Source organism: Salvelinus fontinalis, chromosome 13 (genome assembly GCF_029448725.1).
Source record: "Salvelinus fontinalis isolate EN_2023a chromosome 13, ASM2944872v1, whole genome shotgun sequence".
NCBI classification, from domain to species: domain Eukaryota; kingdom Metazoa; phylum Chordata; class Actinopteri; order Salmoniformes; family Salmonidae; genus Salvelinus; species Salvelinus fontinalis.
The window spans coordinates 25,667,189-25,693,767 of NC_074677.1; the positions used below are offsets into that span (position 1 = coordinate 25,667,189).

General features: G+C 44.0%; 1 protein-coding gene across 8 annotated transcripts in view; it reads left to right on the forward strand.

Annotated features, from left to right (window-relative positions):
* The window catches only part of LOC129868307 (active breakpoint cluster region-related protein-like), a 224,395-nt gene that overhangs the window by 112,581 nt on the left and 85,235 nt on the right, over nt 1–26,579 (forward strand). For all 8 annotated transcript variants that reach the window (XM_055942160.1, XM_055942161.1, XM_055942162.1 and 5 more), the window contains 7 exons: nt 6,466–6,518; nt 9,307–9,447; nt 10,426–10,547; nt 14,157–14,325; nt 16,235–16,357; nt 23,715–23,790; nt 24,300–24,404. In XM_055942160.1, the coding sequence (XP_055798135.1) occupies nt 6,466–6,518; nt 9,307–9,447; nt 10,426–10,547; nt 14,157–14,325; nt 16,235–16,357; nt 23,715–23,790; nt 24,300–24,404 (789 nt within the window). The remainder of the gene's footprint in view (nt 1–6,465; nt 6,519–9,306; nt 9,448–10,425; nt 10,548–14,156; nt 14,326–16,234; nt 16,358–23,714; nt 23,791–24,299; nt 24,405–26,579) is intronic.

A 26,579-nucleotide genomic window follows, 5' to 3' on the forward strand; every position in this document is an offset into this window, starting at 1 on the left:
AAGGAAGTCCTCCCAGATTGCAGTTCCTAGGGCTTCCACTAGATGTCAACAGTCTTTAGAAAGAGTTTCAGGCTTATTTTTTGAAAAATTAGCTAGACTTTGTAATTTTTCTAAGTGGCTCCCATTTTGGCTGTAGTGTTTGTAGCGCGTTCCGGTGAGTGCACGTACTTCGTTATTTATCTCCGGTAATGGTCTCCGGTATTCTCCGTCTTAAATGTGATATTTTATTTACATAATAGGGTACCTGAGGATTGATTAGGAACGTTTGACTTGTTTAGAAGAAGTTTATTGGTAACTTACGGGATTCATTTTGTATGCATTTTGAACGAGGGAAACCAGTTGATTACTGAGTCAAGCGCGCCATTGAAACTTATTTTTTGGGGGGTATAAAGAAGGACTTTATCAAACAAAAGGACAATTTGTTATGTAGCTGGGACCCTTGTGATTGCAACCAGATGAAGATCTTCAAAGTTAAGTGATTTATTTTATCGCTATTTCTGACTTTTGTGACGCATCTGCTTGGTTGGAAAATGTATGTAATGCTTTTGTGTGCGGGGCGCTGTCCTCAGATAATCGCATGGTGTGCTTTCGCCGTAAAGCCTTTCTGAAATCTGATAAAGCGCCTGGATTAACAAGAAGTTAAGCTTTTGAATTATGTATGACACTTGTATTTTCATGAATGTTTAATATTACGATTTCTGTAATTTGAATTTGGCGCTCTGCAATTTCACCAGATGTTGGCCAGGTGGGACGGTAGCGTCCCAATGGTCCGCAAGAAGTTAAGACTCTGTAACCCTGCTTCTTTTGCTTGTGTGTGCAGTGGGACGCTTCGGTAGGCAAGGCTTCCATGTGTGTGTGCTCTGCGCCGCTCTCTCTCTCTCTCCATCTCTCTCTCCATCTCTGACTCTCTCTATGGGTGTTGGAGATGTCTGACTCTCTCTATGGGTGTTGGAGATGTCTGACTCTCTCTATGGGTGTTGGAGATGTCTGACTCTCTCTATGGGTGTTGGAGATGTCTGACTCTCTCTATGGGTGTTGGAGATGTCTGACTCTCTCTATGGGTGTTGGAGATGTCTGACTCTCTCTATGGGTGTTGGAGATGTCTGACTCTCTCTATGGGTGTTGGAGATGTCTGACTCTCTCTATGGGTGTTGGAGATGTCTGACTCTCTATGGGTGTTGGAGATGTCTGACTCTCTCTATGGGTGTTGGAGATGTCTGACTTTCTCTATGGGTGTTGGAGATGTCTGACTCTCTCTATGGGTGTTGGAGATGTCTGACTCGCTCTATGGGTGTTGGAGATGTCTGACTCTCTCTATGGGTGTTGGAGATGTCTGACTCTCTCTATGGGTGTTGGAGATGTCTGACTCTCTCTATGGGTGTTGGAGATGTCTGACTCTCTCTATGGGTGTTGGAGATGTCTGACTCTCTCTATGGGTGTTGGAGATGTCTGACTCTCTCTATGGGTGTTGGAGATGTCTGACTCTCTCTATGGGTGTTGGAGATGTCTGACTCTCTCTATGGGTGTTGGAGATGTCTGACTCTCTCTATGGGTGTTGGAGATGTCTGACTCTCTCTATGGGTGTTGGAGATGTCTGACTCTCTCTATGGGTGTTGGAGATGTCTGACTCTCTCTATGGGTGTTGGAGATGTCTGACTCTCTCTATGGGTGTTGGAGATGTCTGACTCTCTCTATGGGTGTTGGAGATGTCTGACTCTCTCTATGGGTGTTGGAGATGTCTGACTCTCTCTATGGGTGTTGGAGATGTCTGACTCTCTCTATGGGTGTTGGAGATGTCTGACTCTCTCTATGGGTGTTGGAGATGTCTGACTCTCTCTATGGGTGTTGGAGATGTCTGACTCTCTCTATGGGTGTTGGAGATGTCTGACTCTCTCTATGGGTGTTGGAGATGTCTGACTCTCTCTATGGGTGTTGGAGATGTCTGACTCTCTCTATGGGTGTTGGAGATGTCTGACTCTCTCTATGGGTGTTGGAGATGTCTGACTCTCTCTATGGGTGTTGGAGATGTCTGACTCTCTCTATGGGTGTTGGAGATGTCTGACTCTCTCTATGGGTGTTGGAGATGTCTGACTCTCTCTATGGGTGTTGGAGATGTCTGACTCGCTCTATGGGTGTTGGAGATGTCTGACTCGCTCTATGGGTGTTGGAGATGTCTGACTCTCTCTATGGGTGTTGGAGATGTCTGACTCTCTCTATGGGTGTTGGAGATGTCTGACTCGCTCTATGGGTGTTGGAGATGTCTGACTCTCTCTATGGGTGTTGGAGATGGGCAGAGGGGGAAGTGTGAGATGGAGATTCTACTGCTACTCCGACTGTGTTGTAATGTGGTGTGTGTGACAGCCAGTGTCTTAGATGTAGCCGGGTGGCGGTTAGATAATGAGCTGTTTTCTATTCTGGGTAAAGACCGTCGCTGCTCTCGTCTCTGGACACGTTCTCTCTGTCCTCTCATTTCTGCTGACAAAGACTACATCTTTCCTACTCCTGCCTCTAATCTAATCTAAATCAAGTTGTATCAAATCCAGTTGTATTTGTCACATGCGCCGAATAAAACAGGTGTGGACCTTACCGTGAAATGCTTACTTACAAGCCCTTATCCAACAATGTAGTTTTAAGAAAATGGAGTTAAGAAAATATATACTAAATAAACTAAAATAAACAATAATACAAAATAAATAAAAGTGACATAATTAAATAACAATAACGAGGCTATATACACAGGTGGTACCGAGTCAATGTGCTGGGATGCAGGTTAGTTGAGGTAATTTGTACATGTAGGTAGGGTGAAGTGACTATGCATAGATAATAAACAGCAAGTAGTAGCAGTATAAAAACAAAGGGGGCAGAGGTGTCAATGTAAATAGTTCGGGTGGCCATTTAATTAATTGTTCAGCAGTCTTATGGCTTGAGGGTAGAAGCTGTTAAGGAGCCTTTTGGACCTAGACTTGGCGCTCCGGTACCGCTTACCGTGCGGTAGTAGAGAGAACAGTCTATGACTAGGGTGACTGGAGTCTTTAAAAAATTTTTTGGGCCTTCCTCTGACATGTGGTAGACGTGTGTGTGCATACAGTATCTGTGTGTTTTGCATATGCGGTTGTGTTTACACTTCTCTTTGCATAGCCGGTGTCGGTGTGAAGTTGTGGAGAGATTGTCCTCCCTGGCTAGATCGGCTGTGAGTCTGATAGCAGCACAAACACAGTAGAAGAGAGAGAGACGGAGAGAGAGACGGAGAGAGAGACGGAGAGGGAGAGACGGAGAGGGAGAGACGGAGAGGGAGAGACGGAGAGGGAGAGACGGAGAGGGAGAGACGGAGAGGGAGAGACGGAGAGGGAGAGACGGAGAGGGAGAGACGGAGAGGGAGAGACGGAGAGGGAGAGACGGAGAGAGAATAGATATGATAATGGACACTCCATCTCTCCCCACTCTCTGTCCCTCCTCTCTCCATTCTCTGTCCCTCCTTCTCTCCCCACTCTCTGTCCCTCCTTCTCTCTCCATTCTCTGTCCCTCCTCTCCACTCTCTGTCCCTCCTTCTCTCTCCACTCTGTCCCTCCTTCTCTCTCCACTCTCTGTCCCTCCATCTCTCTCCACTCTCTGTCCCTCCATCTCTCTCCACTTTCTGTCCCTCCTTCTCTCTCCACTCTCTGTCCCTCCTTCTCTCTCCACTCTCTGTCCCTCCTTCTCTCTCCACTTTCTGTCCTTCCTTCTCTCTCCACTTTCTGTCCTTCCTTCTCTCTCCACTCTCTGTCCCTCCTTCTCTCTCCACTCTCTGTCCCTCCTTCTCTCTCCACTTTCTGTCCTTCCTTCTCTCTCCACTTTCTGTCCCTCCATCTCTCTCCACTCTCTGTCCCTCCATCTCTCTCCACTCTCTGTCCCTCCATCTCTCTCCACTCTCTGTCCCTCCTTCTCTCTCCACTCTCTGTCCCTCCATCTCTCTCCACTTTCTGTCCTTCCTTCTCTCTCCACTCTCGGCTCTCCTTCTCTCTCCACTTTCTGTCCTTCCTTCTCTCTCCACTCTCTGTCCCCCCATCTCTGATTCCCCCTCTCATGTGTAGTGGTTGAGTAGAGGAAGACACTGATTGGTGGTCCAACAGAAATGTATTGGAGTTTCACTGATGTGTGAATTCAACCCATAGGGTCGGCACCACACTGGGTGGAGCTTCGCTATCCACCCACAATGTTGTCCAAGTTATTTTAGTCTGCCAGCCAAGCCTGTCCTCCCACTCCTGTTGGACTGCCCAGACCAGATCACAGTCTAGATCACTGGCTTTATTACCAGGACAGGATGAGATCACTGTTATTGGTCTGACCTATCACCCACACCATATGACCTTTTCATATTCAATAACACCTGTTGGATTTATTCAATATGACTGTTACTCACAATGAATCCTGTGCTCATTTCTAAGTGTTTCACACCTCCACTATCTCTCGCTCCATACCTCTGTCTCCCCTGTCTCTCTCTCTCCCCCATACTTTATCTCTCCCTCACAATTTTAGTTTTTGTACACCCCTCTCAGTGCCCGCTCTTCTCCCTCTCTCTGAGTTGGCACATTGGATGAGGGCATTGATCAGTTCAGCCCAGTCAGGTAGCTGGACTGGCAGAGGTCTCTCTATCTAAGCCATGTCTCAGTGTTCTATATCCAGGACTGCTGATTGGCTTTCACCCACATTGACACCCTGGTTACTGAGGAGGAGCTGTCCGTCAGGTTGTCACAGTGACCTTGAGGGTTCCATCACAGGCACCCCACTGTGAAGCTCTATTGGTTACCTATAATCAGCAGCCCTCACTTCTCCATCACTCCTCTAATCAGCAGCCCTCATTCCTCTCCTCCTCTGTCATCTCCTCTCTTTCCTCTCTTTGCTGCTGGACTTTGAGCTGTGCTTCTGTCTGCACTGCAGAGTTCCTGAGTCCTTGGAGATGAAGAAACTGAGACGAAGGCTGAGTCAGTACAAAGCAGGAGCTGGGAGTTTTTTGGGGAGGGGGAGAATAAGTAAGTGAAGTGTTAGTCAGAGATCATAAGCAGCTCATTATCAAAGCTTAGGATGTTCAGTCAACATGTCAACAGGGGCTTTTTTAGCATATTCTCCTGTATCTTTTTCTCCATCTTGCAATCTCTCTCTCGGTTCTCACCCAGTCTGTCACAACACATCTCTCTTTCTGTCTCCACTGCAAAGCCTCCTGGGATATCAGCTTAGTGTCACAGATCTGGTTGGTAACGGGATTGGCTCCTGAGATGTGAGAGAAGGAGAGGAAGAAGAAAGAGACAGAGACATATTTAAGAGAAGTTTAGGATAGAAATGTGATTTGGAGCACAAGTTTGCGTAGTAGCAGAGTAAATCTGCAATGGAAGCAAACTGCTATGTAACCAATAAGGCTGCTCAGAGTGCTGCGAGGCTGGAGATTCACTGCATGTTAAACAGGCTGTCTATGAAGACACTGTGTGTGCTTGTGCATGTCTATGTACAGTACCAGTCAAAAGTTTGGACACCTGCTCATTCCAGGGTTGACAGCTTTGACGACATCAAAACTATGAAATAACACACATGGATTCATGTAGTAACAAATCAATATATATTTTATATATGAGATGACAGCTTTGCTATCTTGATGACAGCTTTGCACAGGTGTGCCTTGTTAATTTGTGTAATTTCTTTCCTTCTTAATGCATTTGAGCAAATCAGTGGTGCTGTGACAAGGTAAGGGTGGTATACAGAAGATACCCCTCTTTGGTAAAAGACCAAGTCCATATTATGGCAAGAACAGCTCAAATAAGCAAAGAGAAACGACAGTCCATCATGGGAAAGTGGCTACTTTGAAGAGTCTAAAATATATTTTGATTTGTTTAACACATTTTTTGGTTACTACATTAATCCATATGTGTTACTTCATAGTTTTGATGTCTTCACTATTATTCTACAATGTAGAAAATATTAAAAATAAAGAAAAACCCTGGAATGAGTGTCCAAACTTTTGACAGGTTGTGTGTGTGTGTGTGTGTGTGTGTGTGTGTGTGTGTGCGTGTGTGTGTGTGTGTGAGAGAGAACCCGACAAGGGATTACGTAAGCCCTGTTACCAAGCAGAGTCTATCATTGTGAAGTTGAGCCAAAGGGCTGCAAGTGTGTGAGAGCGAGCGACTGAGTGTGTGATATATCATTTCAGGAGCGGTGTGAGAACGAGAAATGTAGACCGGGTCAGGAAGTTCATCCTGATAATAATAACAGAGCTTAGAGGGAATGACATTAGTGTCTGTGTGTGTCCGTCTCTGCAGGTTAGCAGACACCTGACATTGTGAATGATAGAATTGTCTGCCCCCTACCGCAGGAAACTTGTGCCCAGCCAAGCATGTAATAGGCTTTTTGACTTGTGTTTTTCTGCATTGTGTTTGTGTGTGTGCCTGTGTGCGTGCCAAACCAAACTGAGTGCCCTCTTCTTGTCCTTTCCCACAGCTCTCCTGTACAAGCCGATTGACCGTGTGACCAGAAGCACACTGGTTCTTCATGTGAGTACACACACGTGGTACAGCCATGAGGGATTCCTGATCTGCCCAGAGACAAATGATAAGATTGGATCATAGGGGACCACAACGTAGAGCAAGTTTGAATAGATAGGACAAGATGGATACACATCAGGGATTAAGAGTTAGTGCTGTCACGTTGTGTAGTCATGAGAAACACAGTGATGGAGCTGGGAGGAATTTAACTGGAAAGCAACAATGCAGCTTGGTTCTGGATCCACCTGCAAAGTCAAACTGCCTTCTGCTGCTTAGAGGAAGTGTTCCATTCCATTTGCCAAGCGTATACCTTTCCTCTGCACGGTTTATCAACATGACATGCTGTTAGAAATAATATACTCTCCTTTGATGGGCTTCAACCAAGTGGAAAGCGGAAGCCGCCCACAGAGCAAGCAGAGATGCCTAGACGTCTCCTCCAGTCTAGCTTCCAGTGCATTTCATGAATATGTTTTACATAAAGCTAGTGGAAGCTAAACAAACACCAGTTAGTTTCCTACAAACAAAGGTCAGGCCAGATCATGCAAATCAAAGAAATGGCCTGCGTTCCAAATGGCACCCTGTTTTCTATTTAGTGCACTTTTGACCAGGGCCCATTGGTTTTGACCAGGGCCCATAGTGCAATATACAGTTGAAGTTGGAAGTTTACATACTTAGGTTGGAGTCATTAAAACTCGTTTTTCAACCACTCCACAAATGTCTTGTTGACAAACTATAGTTTTGGCAAGTCGGTTAGAACATCTACTTTGTGCATGACACAAGTCATTTTTCCAAATATTGTTTACAGACAGATTATTTAACTTATAATTCAATGTATCACAATTCCAATGGGTCAGAAGTTTACATACACTAAGTTGACTGTGCCTTTAAACAGCTTGGAAAATTCCAGAAAAAGATGTCATGGCTTTAGAAGCTTCTGATAGGCTAATTGACATCATTTGAGTCAATTGGAGGTGTACCTGTGGATGTATTTCAAGGCCTACCTTCAAACTCATTGCCTCTTTGCTTCACATCATGGGAAAATCAAAAGAAACAAATTTGTAGACCTCCACAAGTCTGGTTCATCCTTGGGAGCAATTTCCAAACGCCTGAAGGTACCACGTTCATCTGTACAAACAACAGTACGCAAGTATAAACACCATGGGACCACGCAGCCCTCATACCGCTCAGGAAGGAGATGCGTTCTGTCTCCTAGAGATGAACGTACTTTGGTGTGAAAAGTGCAAATCAATCCCAGAACAACAGCAAAGGACCGTGTGAAGATGCTGGAGGAAACGGGTACAAAAGTATCTATTTCCCCAGTAAAACGAGTCCTATATCAACATAACCTGAAAGGCCGCTCAGCAAGGAAGAAGCCACTGCTCCAAAACTGCCATAAAAAAGCCAGACTACATTTTGCAACTGCACATGGGGTACAAAGATTGTACTTTTTGTAGAAATGTCCTCTGGTCTGATTAAACAAAAATATAACTGTTTGGCCATAATAACCATCGTTATGTTTGGAGGAAAAATGAGGAGGCTTGCAAGCCGAAGAACACCATCCCAACCGTGAAGTACGCGGGTGACAGCATCACGTTGTGGGGGTGCTTTGCTGCAGGAGGGACTGTTGCACTTCACAAAATAGATGGAATCATGAGGTAGGAAAATGTTGCTTCAATATATCCACATCATCTCAAGACATCAGTCAGGAAGTTAAAGCTTGGTTGCAAATGGGTCTTCCATGGACAATGACCCCAAGCGTACTTCCAAATTTCTGCTAAAATGGCAAAGCCCTGACCTCAATCCCATAGAAAATTTGTGGGCAAAACTGAAAAGCGTGTGCGAGCAAGGAGGCCTACAAACCTGACTCAGTTACACCAGCTCTGTCAGGAGGAATGGGCCAAAATTCACCCAAACTATTGTGGGAAGCTTGTGGAAGGCTACCTGAAACATTTGACCCAAGTTAAACAATTTAAAGGCAATGCTACCAAATACTAATTGAGTGTATGTAAACTTCTGACCTACTGGGAATGTGATGAAGGAAATAAAAGCTGAAATAAGTCATTCTCTCCTATTATTCTGACATTTCAAATTCTTAAAATAAAGTGGTGATCCTAACTGACCTAAGACATGGAATTTTTACTAGGATTAAATGTCAGGAATTGTGAATAACTGAGTTTAAATGTATTTGGCTAAAGTGTATGTACACTTCAGACTTCAACTGCATATAGAGAATATGGTGCCATTTGGGGCACAGCCACAGACGTGAAATTTTCTGTATTATTGTCTCTCATTTACTGTACAAAGACATGTACTGTACCATCTGCTCAACCTTCCAGAGGTTGTCACAATAAATTGAGGTGTGCTGACAAGGCATAAATCAGCCAATTGGCTTTTCTTTCACACGCTCCTCTGAAAAAAGCATTTTAGTTACGCTGAGATAATAAGATAGTCTGCCTCCACATTGCTAATGTCTCAGCCATTAGGTAGCACTTTAAAAGTAAAATAATTTGTTTTGCCCAGTGTTCCATCAAGGAGAAATTATCATATGCTTTTATGAGAGGAAAAGATTTGTTAGAAAACCCAGCCAAACATCCAAATAGTCCAATTCATCAAAATGGTTAAGTAGATCTGGTATTATAGGTTTAAAAACACCTGCACATTGACTGTCCTTAGACAAACATTTGAATGGATGGGGGTCTCAATGTTTTTAAATTGAGGTCTCTGTGACTATTTGAGAGTTGCATTGCGATATCCCCGGCGTGTGTAATATCTAATGGTCTCTCTGTGTGTATTGTAGGACCTGCTGAAGCACACCCCTAAGGACCACCCAGACTTCCCCCTGCTGCAGGACGCTCTGAGGATCTCCCAGAACTTCCTGTCCTCCATCAACGAAGAGATCGACCCCCGCAGGACAGCCATCACCACGCCTAAAGGAGAGGTGGGGTCTCACACACTCTCACACACCATTGTAACAGACTACCTAATGCTTTTCAGCAATTCATGTTGTAACCTTGGGGAAGTGTGTCAATGTATTTGTGAATTGTGTTTTGGGGTCAAAGAAATCGACAGTGTCTCTCCTCCTCCTGCCCTCATCCTCAGTCTCTTCATTACCAGCCGCCTCTCCTCTATCTATCTCTCTCTCTCCCTTTTTCTAACACTACCTTTGTTTCGTTCTATCATTTCCCCCCTGTTTTTCTCCTCTTAATGCTCCTCTCTGAGTTTAGGCTTTTTACATTCTCTGCCTGCTAAGTCCTTCCTCTCTCCCATCCTTCTTCCCTCTTTCGCTCTCTCCCCCTCTCCTCCTTTCTCCCTCCATCTCTAACCCCCCTCCTTTCTGCTTTCCTCCCTCCACCCCTCTCTTTCTATACCTCTCTCCTCCCATCTCTTCCTCGCTCTCCCTCTATCCCTCTCTCTCTATCCCTATTCCATTCAGTCAGTTCAGTTTTTAGCCTCCCTGTCAGTTCTCCATTCATTGTCTGTCTGCTACCAGAAATTAAAAACTGTCTCTGCCCTCTTTGGCTCACCCTTTTCCGATTCCTCCAGTTCTGGTTTAGCTCGGCCTTATTTTAGGTTTCCTAGTTGGCTCGCTAGAGATGGACAGATGCAGAGAGGGAAAGGGGGCAGTGTTTTGAGTTCTAAGTGGCTTATTTAGCTGATGATTGACACAACTGTCATGGAGAATGTAGACAGCAAGAAAATATAGACACCAAGTGATGTTCTTTCATATTGCTGAACTCTGATCTATACCTCCTACAGTACATCCTGTCTCTTTAACTGTGTGTGTGTGTGTGATAGGCAGTATCCCTCAGACTAGGCCCAGGGCTCAGAACAGGAAGTGAATGTTTACAGCTAGGTTAGCTGCCCCGTGCAGTGCGTGCCACAGGAAGTGATGTCATGGAGTTTCTCTCCCTGGTAGGCTCGTCAGCTGGTGAAGGATGGTTTCCTGGTGGAGATGTTGGAGGGTTCCAGGAAACTGCGTCACGTCTTCCTCTTTACAGACCTGCTGCTCTGTGCCAAAATGAAGAAGACCTCTGCAGGGTAGGTCAACACATACTCATGCACATTCAGGCATAAACATACCCACTGTGCTATTCACTGTGCATATTATATTATACACTCTTAAGTGGTCTCCAGTGTGAGTTGATGACAGTGTTTTCAGTCTGTTCTGTTGGCGGGTGGGTGGGTGAGCAGAGTGGCTGGTTGAGGCCATTGCCCATCAGTGCAGGCCAGTGTGTGACTGGAGAGAGAATAAGTCCTACATATTAACACTAAGACTCTTCCTTCTCCGCCTCACCTTCCCTCCCCCCTCACTAAGAGAGGCTGTGAGAGAATACACTCCCCATAATAATGTCTCCCTTCATCCCTCTAGCCCTCTCTCTCCAGTGAGTCTACTACAGGTCCATTTGAACGGAGAGAGAGTGAACGCAAGAGATACATAGTTAGTGATACAAGGCACATTCTCCAATAGGCTCTCCTTAAATGAGGAAGACTGATAGCTTATCCCGTATTCCTACAGATTCTAATAGGGTTGATCAGGTTTTATGGGGTCCTGTCAGCTCTGCTGTGGCAGTGCATGAAGTATGACAACAGTGTATCAGTGCATGAAGTATGACAACAGTGTATCAGTGTATGAAGTATGACAACAGTGCATCAGTGTATGAAGTATGACAACAGTGCATCAGTGTATGAAGTATGACAACAGTGCATCAGGGTATGAAATATGACAACAGTGTATCAGGGTATGAAATATGACAACAGTGTATCCGTGTATGAAATATGACAACAGTGCACCAGTGTATGAAAAATGACATCAGTGTATGAAAAATGACATCAGTGTATGAAAAATGACATCAGTGTATGAAATATGACATCAGTGTATGAAATATGACATCAGTGTATGAAATATGACAACAGTGTATGAAATATGACAACAATGCATCAAGGTATGAAATATGACAACAGTGTATCAGGGTATGAAATATAACAACAGTGTATCAGGGTATGAAATATAACAACAGTGTATCAGGGTATGAAATATGACAACAGTGTATCAGGGTATGAAATATAACAACAGTGTATCAGGGTATGAAATATGACAACAGTGTATCAGGGTATGAAATATGACAACAGTGTATCAGGGTATGAAATATGACAACAGTGTATCAGGGTATGAAATATGACAACAGTGTATCAGGGTATGAAATATGACAACAGTGTATCAGGGTATGAAATATGACAACAGTGTATCAGGATGAATAACAGCCCTGCTCTGAAGGATGTTCTCTCACTGTGATTATTATTTCCTCAGTTTTGTAACTCTCAAGTGTTCTTTGATGTCATAATAAAAAGGGAGACAGTCTGGTGCTGTAGACTATTGTGGAGAAAGGGTTTAGAATAGTGAATGGAGGGCTCGTATAGTGCTGAATCACTTAGTGGATATCTGGATGTTAGGAAATACATAGCATGCAGCAAGGTGTGTATTTCAATCTGGTCTCAATCTGGTGTTTGGGCCTGAGGCAAAGAGAGAGAGAGTTTGTGTGTGTGTGTGTGTGTGTGTGTGTGTGTGTGTGTGTGTGTGTGTGTGTGTGTGTGTGTGTGTGTGTGTGTGTGTGTGTGTGTGTGTGTGTGTGTGTGTGTGTGTGTGTGTGTGTGTAAATTGATGGGAATGACAGCATACACGGCCATAGGATAAGTGTTCCATTTACAGGATTGCCTACCATGGCCCTATGTCATTTCCTGTCGGCACGGTTAACATTGTTTGCCAGGTTAGGGTTGATTATGATTGACAATCGTTGCTTCCTGCTACCTAACCGTGTGAAGGACATACAGGCAACTGGCATTGTCAAGGTTACCACCAGTCTGTAAATCAATCTGTTGTCTGTAGCTTTAGCTTTTTGTCTCCGTGTCCCTAATGGCAACTTATTCCCTGTATAGTGCACTACTTTTGACCAGAGCCTTTATGGCCCCTGGTCAAAAGTAGTGTGCAACATATCGAATAGGGTAGCATTTGGGACCCAGCCTATGTGTCCTCTGGTCTGGACTTCAACACCACAGGATTAGGCCAGCAGCCAGATAAAACAAGCTATCCAACTGATAGCTAATCATCAGTATTAACTCACTGTGAAACCTTAATGCCATTCAATCCCTCTATCTACTCAGTCATGGTGGATTATTAATGTTTCTATTGATTCCAAAGCCCTATTTCTCCTCTTAAATAATTGCTGTATACCATTAATATACCACCCTTTCCCAAAGTATTCAGATGAACCAGAGGTACATTTATGTGTGATTATGGTAAATTACGGCTGTGAAAAGCTAATTTGGGAGCTTGAAAGTGCTGTGGACAGACGGAGATTAGATATGTAGATTTTATTCAACACCAGCAATGCCAATCTTGGTCCCTCTAATCATCTCTACCTCAGTCTGTAATAGAGACAGTGTTTATTCACATCAGCCTACACACTGCTGGGGGATTTAAACAGTGCATCAATACAGGTACATATCTTAGAGGACAACAATAAAACACCACGGACTACACTGAGACAAAGGGTTTGCTTACAAAGGAACAAAGGGGGGATCTCACCCTGTATTAAGGAGGAGTGGAGGTCTCATAAAAAATGGAGGGATGTGTGCAGGCGAATCAGGGGACATATTGGGATGAAGAGAGAAAACAAGAGAGAGGTATTTGCTCTCCATCCCTATATAGTTCAATACAGCCAAAACACTTCACTCTATTTTCTTAAAACTACATTGTTGGTTAAGGGCTTGTAAGTATGCATTTCACGGTAAGGTCTACACCTGTTGTATTCGGCGCATGTGACAAATACATTTTGATTTGAACACGTTATTTAACTAGCCAAATAAAATACTCATACTATTTGTTGTCATACTATTTGTTTGTTGTGCTGTATTTTACTTCAGGGTTAAAACAGGAAGGACATGGTATTTAGTTTTGTTGTCATATTTCCCATCCCATCATTTTTTATGAGGTTTGCACCAATTGGAGGCTTAATGTATTCCTATGTTAATGAGTGTACGATCCTGCCTTCAGGAAAGATAATGATAATGAAAGCTCGTTAAGGGGAATACAAATACTCCCAACACCATTACATCTCTAACACTATTAAAAACAATTTATGATTCATCCAAAAATGTGGTCCGAGGCACCGGATGGATGGTGTGACGCAATTGCGGAGCCTCCGAAGGCATGCATATAATGACAGTATTTCCTCATTGTCTTTGTCCCTCCAGGCTCCTCTAAAAGATATTAATGATATTGAGCTCGCTCCACCTCTTTGTCTCTTTGTCGCTCTCTTTGTCTCGCGCTCTCTCTCTTTGTCTCGCGCTCTCTCTCTTTGTCTCGCGCTCTCTCTCTTTGTCTCGCGCTCTCTCTCTTTGTCTCGCGCTCTCTCTCTTTGTCTCGCGCTCTCTCGTTGTCTCGCCCTCTCTCTCGTTGTCTCTCTCTCTTTGTTGCTCTCTTTGTCTCGCTCTCGCTCTCTGTCTCGCTTTCTCTCTCTTTGTCTTGCTCTCTCTTTGTCGCTCTCTCACTCGCACTTTGTCTCGCTCTTTGGCTCTCTCTGTCACTCTCTCTCACTCTCTTTGTAGCTCTCTCTCACTCTCTTTGTCGCTCTCTCTCACTCTCTCTAGGAGACAACAGCAGTATGAGTGTAAATGGTACATCCCCCTGGCAGACCTGACCTTCCAGTTGCTGGATGACTCGGATGTCTGCCCCCACATCCAGGTGCTGCCTGAACACGAGATAGAGGAGATAAAGATCAAGATCTCAGTCATCAAGAGTGACATCCAGAAGGAGAAGGTGATTATTATGTTTGTTTGTTTTGTTTGTTTGTTTGTAATTTTTTTGTGTCTTTCTATTTAGCCAGGTAAGTCTTTAAGAAGATGCTTATTTAAACTAAACCTAATAGTTCTTCATTGATCCAAAATGAATCCAAAATGGCGGTGATGCGGCCCTTCCTCTGCCTCCCACTGTGTCAGGTTCCATTAGAACCTGGCTGTGTGATTAAGGCTGGGTTCCTCTGGCCTCATCACACTACTGTTATAGTATTGGAGAAGTTCCCCTCACTGTTTCCCTTAGAGAGGTCGGCCGGGACTAGAGATCTTTGTGTCTGAGCCACACCCACAAAAAGAGAGAGATCATCTGGACAGAGTCAGCACTTTACTGTATGTACAGTGCGTTCGGAACGTATTCAGAATCTTTCCACATTTTGTTACGTTACAGCCTTATTCTAAAATGGATTAAACATTTTGGACACAATACCCCATAATGACAAAGCGAAAACAGGTTATATTATTAAAATAAAAAACATACCTTATTTACATAAGTATTCAGACTCTTTGCTATGAGACTCAAATTTGAGCTCAGGTGCATCCTGTTTCCATTGATCATCCTTGAGATGTTTCTACATATTGATTGGAGTCCACTTGTGGTTCATTTAATTGATTGGACATGATTTGGAAAGGCACACACCTGTTTATGTAAGGTCCCACAGTTGACAGTGCATGTCAGAGCAAAAACCAAGCCATGAGGTCGTAGGAATTGTCCGTAGAGCTCCGAGACAGGATTTTGTCGAGGCACAAATCTGGGGAGGGGTGCCAAAACATTTCTGCAGCATTGGAGGTCCCCAAGAACAAACAGGCCTCCATCATTCTTAAATGGAAGAAGTTTGGAACCACCAAGACTCTTCCTAGAGCTGGCCACACAACCAAACTGAGCAATCGGGGTAGAAGGGCCTTGGCCAGGGAGGTGACCAAGAACCAGATGGTTACTCTGACAGATCTCCAGAGTTCCTCTGTGGAGAAGGGAGAACCTTCCAGAAGGACAACTATCTTTGCAGCACTCCACCAATCAGGCCTTTAGGGTAGAGTGGCCAGACGGGAACCAATCCTCAGTAAAAGGCACATGACAGCCCGCTTGGAGTTTGCCAAAAGGCACCTAAATGACTCAGCCATGAAACAAGATTCTCTGGTCTGATGAAACCAAGATTGAACTCTTTGGACTGAATGCCAAGCGTCACGTCTGGAGGAAACCTGGCACCATCCCTACGGAGAATCATGGTGGTGGCAGCATCATGCTCTACGCTACTCCAGAGAGCTTGGGACCTCAGACTGGGGCGAAGGTTCACCTTCCAACAGGACAATGGCGAAAAGCACACAGCCAAGACAATGCAGGAGTCTCTGAATGTCCTTGAGTGGCCCAGCCAGAGCCTGGACTTGGACCCGATTGAACATTTCTAGAGAGACCTGGAAATAGCTGTACAGTGATACTCCCCATTCAACCTGACAGAGCTTGAGAGGATCTGCAGAGAAGAAGGGGAGAAACTCTCCAAATACAGGTGTGCCAAGCTTGTAGCGTCAAACCCAAGAAGACTTGAGGCTGTAATCGCTGCCAAGATGTAGGTGTGTTGACTGTGATAAATGCACTGATTATGAGCTGTCTTGTTTGCTAAATGAACAAATTAAGTAGGCAGTGGCATGGTGCATATAGCCACAGAAGCACAGTGACATATACCTCAATACAGTCATATTCGTGGCTTATTGGAGGTGTGACTTTCAGTTAGTTATTTTTGGCATACCATCCCATGAGAGTGAATGTCATTTCAGTTAATCTGAATGTCATTACATTGCACTGCTTTCTATGAATTCTACCTGGTGGTGTTTTCATGTTTAGGTAAAAAAAAATGTCCTGTTTGTTTCTGTGTGTGTAGAAAGCGCTGAAGGGCCAGAGTCGTAACGTGGAGCGTCTGAGGAAGAAGATGAACGAGCAGGAGTCATGGCTGCTGTTACACTCTCCCACCATCCCCTTCCGCATCCACAACAAACACGGCAAGGTAAACTGCTGCCTAAACATTGGCCCTGGATCAGAGCTATTTTGAGCGATTAGTTTTGTAGTTTTGGTTAGATTATCAAAAAAAAAAAAATGTTTTGTTTCGAGGGCTTTCAAAAGGGCAGACAGTTGCCCTACCCTGAATTACAGCATGTATTTTCAGGTAGAGATAGCTTGCGACGCAACTGCTCTCTGTCTCCGTGGCTACCCAGACCGGACAAGTAGGTGTGCAATGAATTATGGTCATTGTAGTTAATTACCATGTTTTCTGAGCTAAAGTATGTAGAATAATGGCCTGTTGCAAACTTTAGGTTACGTTATGTAACCCCGGTCCTCTGAACGAGTTTAGTGCGACGTCTCACTATGGGACACACCCTCTTTTGCAAGTCATTGGTTGAAGCCTTATTCAATCATGCCTAACAGGCCAATCACAGCTTTATTGGTGTATGGCATGCATATCTATATAACACCCTTCACTACTCTGGTTTCCTCATTCTAAGAACTACCTCTTACACAAATCTGGTGAGATGTGTCCTACAGAGAATCAGGGTTACATACTGTCACACCAAAGTTCTCTTTCAGTCGACTCGGTTCGACATCTCACTATGGGACACTTGCAAAACGCCCTGATTGCCAATAGCTTGTTTCCTGAGAAGCCTGTTGTGGTACATGGTAATCTACCTGATCCAGCCTACTCAGCTCCAGGGTGCGCTGGGGAGGTGCAGTAACATCCAGGAGATAGAACCTCACAAAGGAGTGAGGGGAAGCCAAACTAGCCGCCGTACAATTCTCCAAGACGGAGATGCCTCTGTACAGTGCCCATGACATGGCAATTTCTCTAGTGCAGGTAGTCCCAAACTGGGGCACACACTGCCGTCGGGGGTAATCCAATAAAAATGTGATTCACATTTCTTCACATTTTCTAACAGTCCATTTATATTTTCCAACGGGGCTATACATTTGGGTGAGGTTTTTTTCTCGCCTGAGTAGCCTCGTTTCTCTGCCAAAAATATAATTAATCCATCTAGTGTTCAGTGAAATAACAACACAATGTCAAATACAGGTAGTCTAGGCAAATAATTAACATTCAATCACATTAACCGGGAAACCTTCACTCTTGCGCAGACATTTAGAAACAAAACATGACAATTTGAAAAATAAGCCACGGGAGTTTGAGTGAGAATAAAGACAACTTTCAAGTAGTAAGACATGTATAAAAGCAACAGATACCATTAATAAGAAGGGGCTAGAAGTGTCTTATATGGTGAGCTACTGAGTGGGTACGACAGGCAAGCCCCATACTATTGTGGAGGACTTCATTCTTCCTGCTGCTGTGGATATGGCTGGGACAATGCTGGGGGAAAAGGCCCAAATCACTATAGAGACAAGGTCTTCATCAAACAACACTGTTTCACGACGCATCAGTGACATGGCAGGAGATGTTCTGAAACAATTAGTTCTTCACATACAAGCCAGTGAATTCTATGCGTTACAGCTGGATGTGGCGGGCCTGGCACAGCTCCTGGTACATGTCCGTTACGTTTATGGGGGGTCAATTAAGGAAGACATCCTCTTCTGGAAACCAGGACAACAGGAGAGGATATTTTGAAAGTACTGACCAGCTTTGTGACATCAAATGGACTTTGGTGGTCAAGATGTGTTGGTATCTGTACTGATGGCGCAAAAGCCATGACAGGGAGACAGAGTGGAGTGGTAACGCGCGTGCAAGCACTTTGGTACACGGCAGCATCCACCGAGAGGCTCTTGCTGCCAAGGGAATGCCTGACAGCTTGAAAGACGTTTTGGACACTACAGTGAAAATGGTTAACTTTGTTAAAGCAAGGCCCCTGAACTCTCGTGTATTTTCTGCTTTATGCAATGATATGGGCAGCGACCATGTAACGCTTTTACAACATACAGAAGTGCGCTGGTTATCAACTTCAACAAACATTTCTCAATGGCTGGCCATGCCTTCCTCCTGGCGACTCCTACCTTGGCCAACAGCCCCGCCCCCCCCGCTGCTACTCGCCCAAGCCTCCCCAGCTTCTCCTTTACCCATATCCAGATAGCAGATGTTCTGAAAGAGCTGGAAAACCAGGACCCATACAGATCAGCTGGGCTTGACAATCTGGACCCCCTATTTCTGAAACTGTCCGCCGCCATTGTCGCACCCCCTATTACCAGCCTGTTCAACCTCTCCTTCGTATCATCTGAGATCCCCAAGGATTGGAAAGCTGCTGCGGTCATCCCCCTCTTCAAAGGGGGAGACACCCTGGACCCAAACTGTTACAGACCTATATCCATCCTGCCCTGCCTAGGTCTTCGAAAGCCAAGTCAACAAACAGATCACTGACCATCTCGAATCCCACCATACCTTCTCCGCTGTGCAATCCGGTTTCCGAGCCGGTCACGGGTGCACCTCAGCCACGCTCAAGGTACTAAACGATATCATAACCGCCATCGATAAAAGACATTACTGTGCAGCCGTCTTCATCGACCTGGCCAAGGCTTTCGACTCTGTCAATCACCATATTCTTATCGGCAGACTCAATAGCCTCGGTTTTTCTAATGACTGCCTTGCCTGGTTCACCAACTACTTTGCAGACAGAGTTCAGTGTGTCAAATCGGAGGGCATGTTGTCCGGTCCTCTGGCAGTCTCTATGGGGGTACCACAGGGTTCAATTCTCGGGCTGACTCTTTTCTCTGTATACATCAATGATGTTGCTCTTGCTGCGGGCGATTCCCTGATCCACCTCTACGCAGACGACACCATTCTGTATACTTCCGGCCCTTCCCTGGACACTGTGCTATCTAACCTCCAAACGAGCTTCAATGCCATACAACACTCCTTCCGTGGCCTCCAAATGCTCTTAAACGCTAGTAAAACCAAATGCATGCTTTTCAACCGTTCGCTGCCTGCACCCGCACGCCCGACTAGCATCACCACCCTGGACGGTTCCGACCTAGAATATTTGGACATCTATAAGTACCTAGGTGTCTGGCTAGACTGCAAACTCTCCTTCCAGACTCATATCAAACATCTCCAATCCAAAATCAAATCTAGAGTCGGCTTTCTATTCCGCAACAAAGCCTCCTTCACTCACGCCGCCAAACTTACCCTAGTAAAACTGACTATCCTACCGATCCTCGACTTCGGCGATGTCATCTACAAAATAGCTTCCAATACTCTACTCAGCAAACTGGATGCAGTTTATCACAGTTCCATCCGTTTTGTTACTAAAGCACCTTATACGACCCACCGCTGCGACCTGTATGCCCTAGTCGGCTGGCCCTCGCTACATGTTCGTCGTCAGACCCACTGGCTCCAGGTCATCTACAAGGCTATGCTAGGTAAAGTGCCGCCTTATCTCAGTTCACTGGTCACGATGGCTACACCCACCCGTAGCACGCGCTCCAGCAGGTGTATCTCACTGATCATCCCTAAAGCCAAAACCTCATGTGGACGCCTTTCCTTCCAGTTCTCTGCTGCCTGCGACTGGAACGAATTGCAAAAATCTCTGAAGTTGGAGACTTTTATCTCCCTCAACAACTTTAAAAATCTGCTATCCGAGCAGCTAACCGATCGCTGCAGCTGTACATAGTCCATCTGTAAACTACCCACCCAATTTACCTACCTCACCCCCATACTGCTTTTATTTATTTACTTTTCTGCTCTTTTGCACACCAGTATCTCTTCTTGCACATGATCATCTGATGATTTATCACTCCAGTGTTAATCTGCTAAATTGTAATTATTCGATTTATTGCCTACCTCATGCCTTTTGCACACATTGTATATAGATTCTCTTTTTTCTACCATGTTATTGACTTGTTTATTGTTTACTCCATGTGTAACTCTGTGTTGTTGTCTGTTCACACTGCTATGCTTTATCTTGGCCAGGTCGCAGTTGCAAATGAGAACTTGTTCTCAACTAGCCTACCTGGTTAAATAAAGGTGAAATAAATAAAATAAAATAAAATCAAGGGACAAAGTATTGACACGTTTTTTTTAAAATTGGGAGACAAGCTTAAAGTTTTCTTTACTGACCATAATTTTCACTTGTCTGACCGCTTGCACGATGATGAGTTCCTCACATGACTGGCCTATCTGGGTGACGTTTTTTCTCGCCTGAATGATCTGAATCTAGGATTACAGGGACTCTCCGCAACTATATTCAATGTACGGGACAAAATTGAGGCTATGATTCAAGAAGTTAGAGCTCTTTTCTGTCTGCATTAACAAGGACAATACACAGGTCTTTCCATCATTGTATGATTTTTTTGTGTGCAAATGAACTCAAGTTTGCGGACAATGTCAAATGTGAAATAGCGAAGCACCTGAGTGAGTTGGGTGCGCAATTAAGCAGGTACTTTCCCAAAACGGACAACACAAACAACTGGATTCGTTATCCATTTCATGCCCTGCCTCCAGTCCACTTACCGATATCTGAACAAGAGAGCCTCATCGAAATTGCAACAAGCGGTTCTGTGGAAATTTAATGAGAAGCCACTGCCAGATTTCTGGATAAGGCTGCACTCAGACTTTCTTGCCATGGCAAATCGCGCTGTTAAGACACTGATTCCCTTTGCAATCACGTACCTATGTGAGAGTGGATTCTCGGCCCTCACTAGCATGAAAACTAAATACAGGCACAGACTGTGGGTGGAAAATGATTTAAGACAGACTCTCTCCAATACAACCCAACATTGCAGAGTTATGTGCATCCTTTCAAGCACACCCTTCTCAACCTGTGGTGAGTTACTCACAATTGTCAATGCACAAATAATGTTTTATATGTAAGATGGCTAAATATAGGGCTAAATGATTGATTATTATTATTTGTTCCCTGGTCTTATAAGAGCTCTTTGTCACTTCCCACGAGCCGTGTAGTGACAAACTCACACTCATTCTTATGTTTAATAAATGTATCGTATAGTGTGTGGCAGGCTTACAATGATAGCAAAAAACAACATTTGAGAGTGCGCTGACCCTGGTGCTAGAGGGGGTACGCAGCTGGAGGTTGAATGTTTGAAGGGGTATGAGACTATAAAGGTTTGGGAACCACTGTTGTAGTGGAATGTGCATGGGCACCCAGGGGAGACAGCAATCCTCCACAACTGTACGGCTTTGTCCAAACAATGGAAGAGCCATTGATAAACGCCGACGTGGAAATAAGGATCCTTGAGGTGTACTGTGTTGAACAATTAGTTTGGCCGAATTGAATCTGACAGCATGCGATGCATTAGCATAAGAAATCTGTGGACTCAACGATGGTTGTTGAGTTGCCATAAGTCCAGGATGGGGCGTTTATGATCACTCTGTTTGATGTACAGTTACTAGATGACATGGCGTTGTACCCCGGGTTGTTCTGAACACAAACAGCCTTTGTTTGTTTATTGTGAAGAAGATTCGCTGCTGCACAAGCACCTGAATGCAATCATGACTCCTTTCTATGTGCACCAAAATAATCTGTTTCCCTGAATTGCATTGGGAAAGCCTAATACAATATTGTATTTTATAACTTAGCTAATAATATTGGCAATAGAACAAACTTTCAGATCATGCCCACCTGACCCAGATTGCGATTTATAGTGGACCATTGTCCAGGAATGGTCTTATCATGTTACTGAATGTATCCAGAGTATTTCCGTTATCAACAAAATGTGGCGTAAATGTAAATGCACATCATATCAACAGTGTAATGTTTGGATTCAGTCTTGCGTCAGGTGTCCTCACCTTTGGTCTAATATTTTTCCCTTTGAACTGGTACCATAGTTATGCATTTGTTTTTCATATTTCTTCTGTAAGAAACATTTACGTTTAGCCCTATCCATGTAAGCCAGTTCCCATGAGTGTAAAGGGTTGATGTCTATGTTTGGGGTTGGATAATCTGCCTCTAAACTAGAGGTCGACCGATTAATCGGAATGGCCGATTTAATTAGGGCCGATTTTCAAGTTTTCATAACAATCGGTAATTGGCATTTTTGGACGCTGATTACATTGCAATCCACGAGGAGACTGACTACCTGTTATGCGAGTGCAGCAAGGAGCCACGGTAATTTCCTAGCTAGCATTAAAATGATCTTATAAAAAACAATCAATATTATCATAATCACTAGTTAACTACACATGGTTGATGATATTACTAGTTTATCTAGCTTGCATATAATCACTGCGGTGCCTAATTTATCATCGAATCACAGCCTACTTCGCCTAATGGGTGATGATTTAACAAGCGCATTCGCGAAAAAAGTCGTTGCACCAATGTGTTCCTAACCAAAAAAATAAAAAAATAACTGCATATTTAGTTAATATTGCCTACTAACATGAATTTATTTTAACTAGGAAAATTGTGTCACTTCTCTTGCGTTGTGTGCAAGCAGAGTCAGGGTATATGCAGCCGTTTGGGCCGCCTGGCTCGTTGCGTGACTGTGAAGACCATTTCTTCCTAACAAAGACCGTAATTAATTTGCCAGAATTTTACATCATTATGACATAACATTGAAGGTTGTGCAATGTAACAGCAATATTTAGACTTATGGATGGCACCTGTTAGATAAAATATGGAACGGTTCTGTATTTCACTGAGAGAATAAATGTTTTGTTTTCGAAATGATAGTTTCCGGATTTGACCATATTAATGATTAATGACCTAAGGCTCGTATTTCTGTGTGTTATTATGTTATAATTAAGTTTATGATTTGATAGAGCAGTCTGACTGAGTGGTGGTAGGCAGCAGCAGGCTCATAAGCATTCATTCAAACAGCACTTTCCTGCGTTTGCCAGCAGCTCTTCGCTGTGCTTCAAGCATTGCGCTGTTTATGACTTCAAGCCTATCAACTCCCGAGATTAGGCTGGCAATACTAAAGTACCTATTAGACCATTCAACAGTCAAAGGTATATGAAATACAAATGGTATAGAGAGAAATAGTCCTATAATAACTTCAACCTAAAACTTCTTACCTGGGAATATTGAAGACTCATGTTAAAAGGAACCACTAGCTTTCATATGTTCTCATGTTCTGACTTAAACGTTAGCTTTTTTACATGGCACATATTGCACTTTTACTTTGTTCTCCAACAGTGTTTTTGCATTATTTAAACCAAATTGAACATGTTTCATTATTTATTTGAGACTAAATTGATTTTATTTATGTATTGGTTTCGTAATGTAATTGGTTTCGGCATTGAAAAATCATAATCTGTCGACCTCTACTCTATATCTGTGGTTAGGATTAGCAGCTATGTCCATGATTGCAATATTGATGTACTGTTATTTTTCCACCACTGGATGGAGCAGTTGTCCTATAAAATGTGATTTCCGCTTTTTCCTGAAAGTTTCCCCCTGTTTTGTCCTCAGAGCTACCTGTTCCTCCTGTCTTCAGACTATGAGAGGTCAGAGTGGAGGGAGAGCATCCAAAAACTACAGAAGAAAGGTACAGGAGTAGTCTATGTACATAGACATGGAACACTGGTCACTTTAATAACGTTTACCTACTGTTTAACCATTTCATATGTATATACTCTATTCTAGTCAAGGCCATACTATTTTATCCTATGTATTCTTCAGATATCCTACATATTCTATCCACATACTGTCCATAATGGCTATACATCCCATCACATATTTATACTCCGAACTCCGACATTGCTCGTACTAATATTTCTATACTTTTTAATTCCATTATTTTTCTTTGAGATTTGTGTGTATTGCTAGATATTACTGCACTGTTGGAGCTAGGAACATAAGCATTTCGCTACACAAGCAATAACATTTGCTAAATATGTGTATGTGACCAATACGATTTGATTTGAGAGTGAGCAGACAGTGATATTAGTTTCTTACCATTGTTTTTTCAACTCTACTGTGGATTCACATTGTACAACCTATAGCCTGGTTTTATGTTCAGGTTTATTGACTGTGTATTTCTGTGTTTGTCTTCAGATCTGCAGACGTGTCAGTTGAGCTCTGTAGAGCTGCAGGTCCTCACCAGCTCCTGCTGCAAACTCCGAACCGTCCACAACATCCCTGTCACCAGTAATAAAGATGGTAGGGCACACACACTCGCACACACACACATTTTACTTTCTACTTCCTCAGATGGGATGTTTGGATTGGGGTGACATTAAAGCCATCTGGCAGCCCCACTGTGAGCTCCCAGGATGCACTGGGGGACAGGAAATGGCAGGGAGACGCTCAGCGTACACACGCAGCTACAGGAGATACATACACAACTTCACTCACACAGACCCACATTTAACAAATTAGAAAGCATTCATAAAGTCTTCATAAACACTCCCCACCACAAATAACACACTGTTATGGCACAGCACTGTTCTATTCACATCTGACTGTGTGTTTTCATGGTTTTCTTCTACAGACCTTAGAGATGCAATAACTGTACTTTATTTATTTGTATTTATTTTTCCTTTATTTAACCAGGCAAGTCAGTTAAGAACAAATTCTTATTTTCAATGATGGCCTAGGAACAGTGGGTTAACTGCCTTGTTCAGGGGCAGAACGACCGATTTTTCCCTTTTCAGCTAGGGATATTCGATCTTGCAACCTTCCGGTTACTAGTCCAACGCTCGAACCACTAGGCTACCTGCCTACCTGCCGCCCCAGGTAGCCTCTCTCAAAAGAGAAACTTCTAATGTGGCTTTGCTTACACTGAACGATACGTTGTTATCTTGCTAGGTTTCTGCTTGACTTTGTGTACTAAGTTGGATATCATGTAGTCTAAATCTAAATTGGCTCCAGTATTTACAAGTTACATATAGATTTGAGTCAGGCCACAGAATTTTAAAACCTTGATTACAGACAGCAATATACTTTGAAAAAATATATAAATGCTACAGTTTCAATGATTTTACTGAGTTACAGTTCATGTAAGGAAATCAGTCAATTGAAATAATTAATTAATTAGGCCCTAATCTATGGATTTCGCATGACTGGGGATACAGATATGCATCTGTTGGTCACAGATACCTTAAAAAATAAGGTAGGGGCTTGGATCAGAAAACCAGTCCGCATCTGGTGTGAACATCATTTGCCTCATGCATCATGACAAACCTCCTTTGCATAGATTTAATCAGGCTGTTGGTTGTGGCCCGTGGAATGTTGTCCCACTCATCTTACATTTACATTTACATTTAAGTCATTTAGCAGACGCTCTTATCCAGAGCGACTTACAAATTGGTGCATTCACCTTATGATATCCAGTGGAACAACCACTTTACAATAGTGCATCTAACTCTTTTAAGGGGGGGGGGGTTAGAAGGATTACTTTATCCTATCCTAGGTATTCCTTAAAGAGGTGGGGTTTCAGGTGTCTCCGGAAGGTGGTGATTGACTCCGCTGACCTGGCGTCGTGAGGGAGTTTGTTCCACCATTGGGGTGCCAGAGCAGCGAACAGTTTTGACTGGTCTGAGCGGGAACTGTACTTCCTCAGAGGTAGGGAGGCGAGCAGGCCAGAGGTGGATGAACGCAGTGCCCTTGTTTGGGTGTAGGGCCAGATCAGAGCCTGGAGGTACGGAGGTGCAGTTCCCCTCACAGCTCCGTAGGCAAGCACCATGGTCTTGTAGCGGATGCGAGCTTCAACTGGAAGCCAGTGGAGAGAGCGGAGGAGCGGGGTGACGTGAGAGAACTTGGGAAAGTTGATCACCAGACGGGCTGCGGCGTTCTGGATGAGTTGTAGGGGTTTAATGGCACAGGCAGGGAGCCCAGCCAACAGCGAGTTGCAGTAATCCAGACGGGAGATGACAAGTGCCTGGATTAGGACCTGCGCCGCTTCCTGCGTGAGGGAGGGTCGTACTCTGCGAATGTTGTAGAGCATGAACCTACAGGAACGGGTCACCGCCTTGATGTTAGTTGAGAACGACAGGGTGTTGTCCAGGATCACGCCAAGGTTCTTAGCACTCTGGGAGGAGGACACAATGGAGTTGTCAACCGTGATGGCGAGATCATGGAACGGGCAGTCCTTCCCCGGGAGGAAGAGCAGCTCCGTCTTGCCGAGGTTCAGCTTGAGGTGGTGAGCCGTCATCCACACTGAAATGTCTGCCAGACATGCAGAGATGCGATTCACCACCTGGTTATCAGAGGGGGGAAAGGAGAAGATTAATTGTGTGTCGTCTGCATAGCAATGATAGGAGAGACCATGTGAGGATATGACAGAGCCAAGTGACTTGGTGTATAGCGAGAATAGGAGAGAGCCTAGAACAGAGC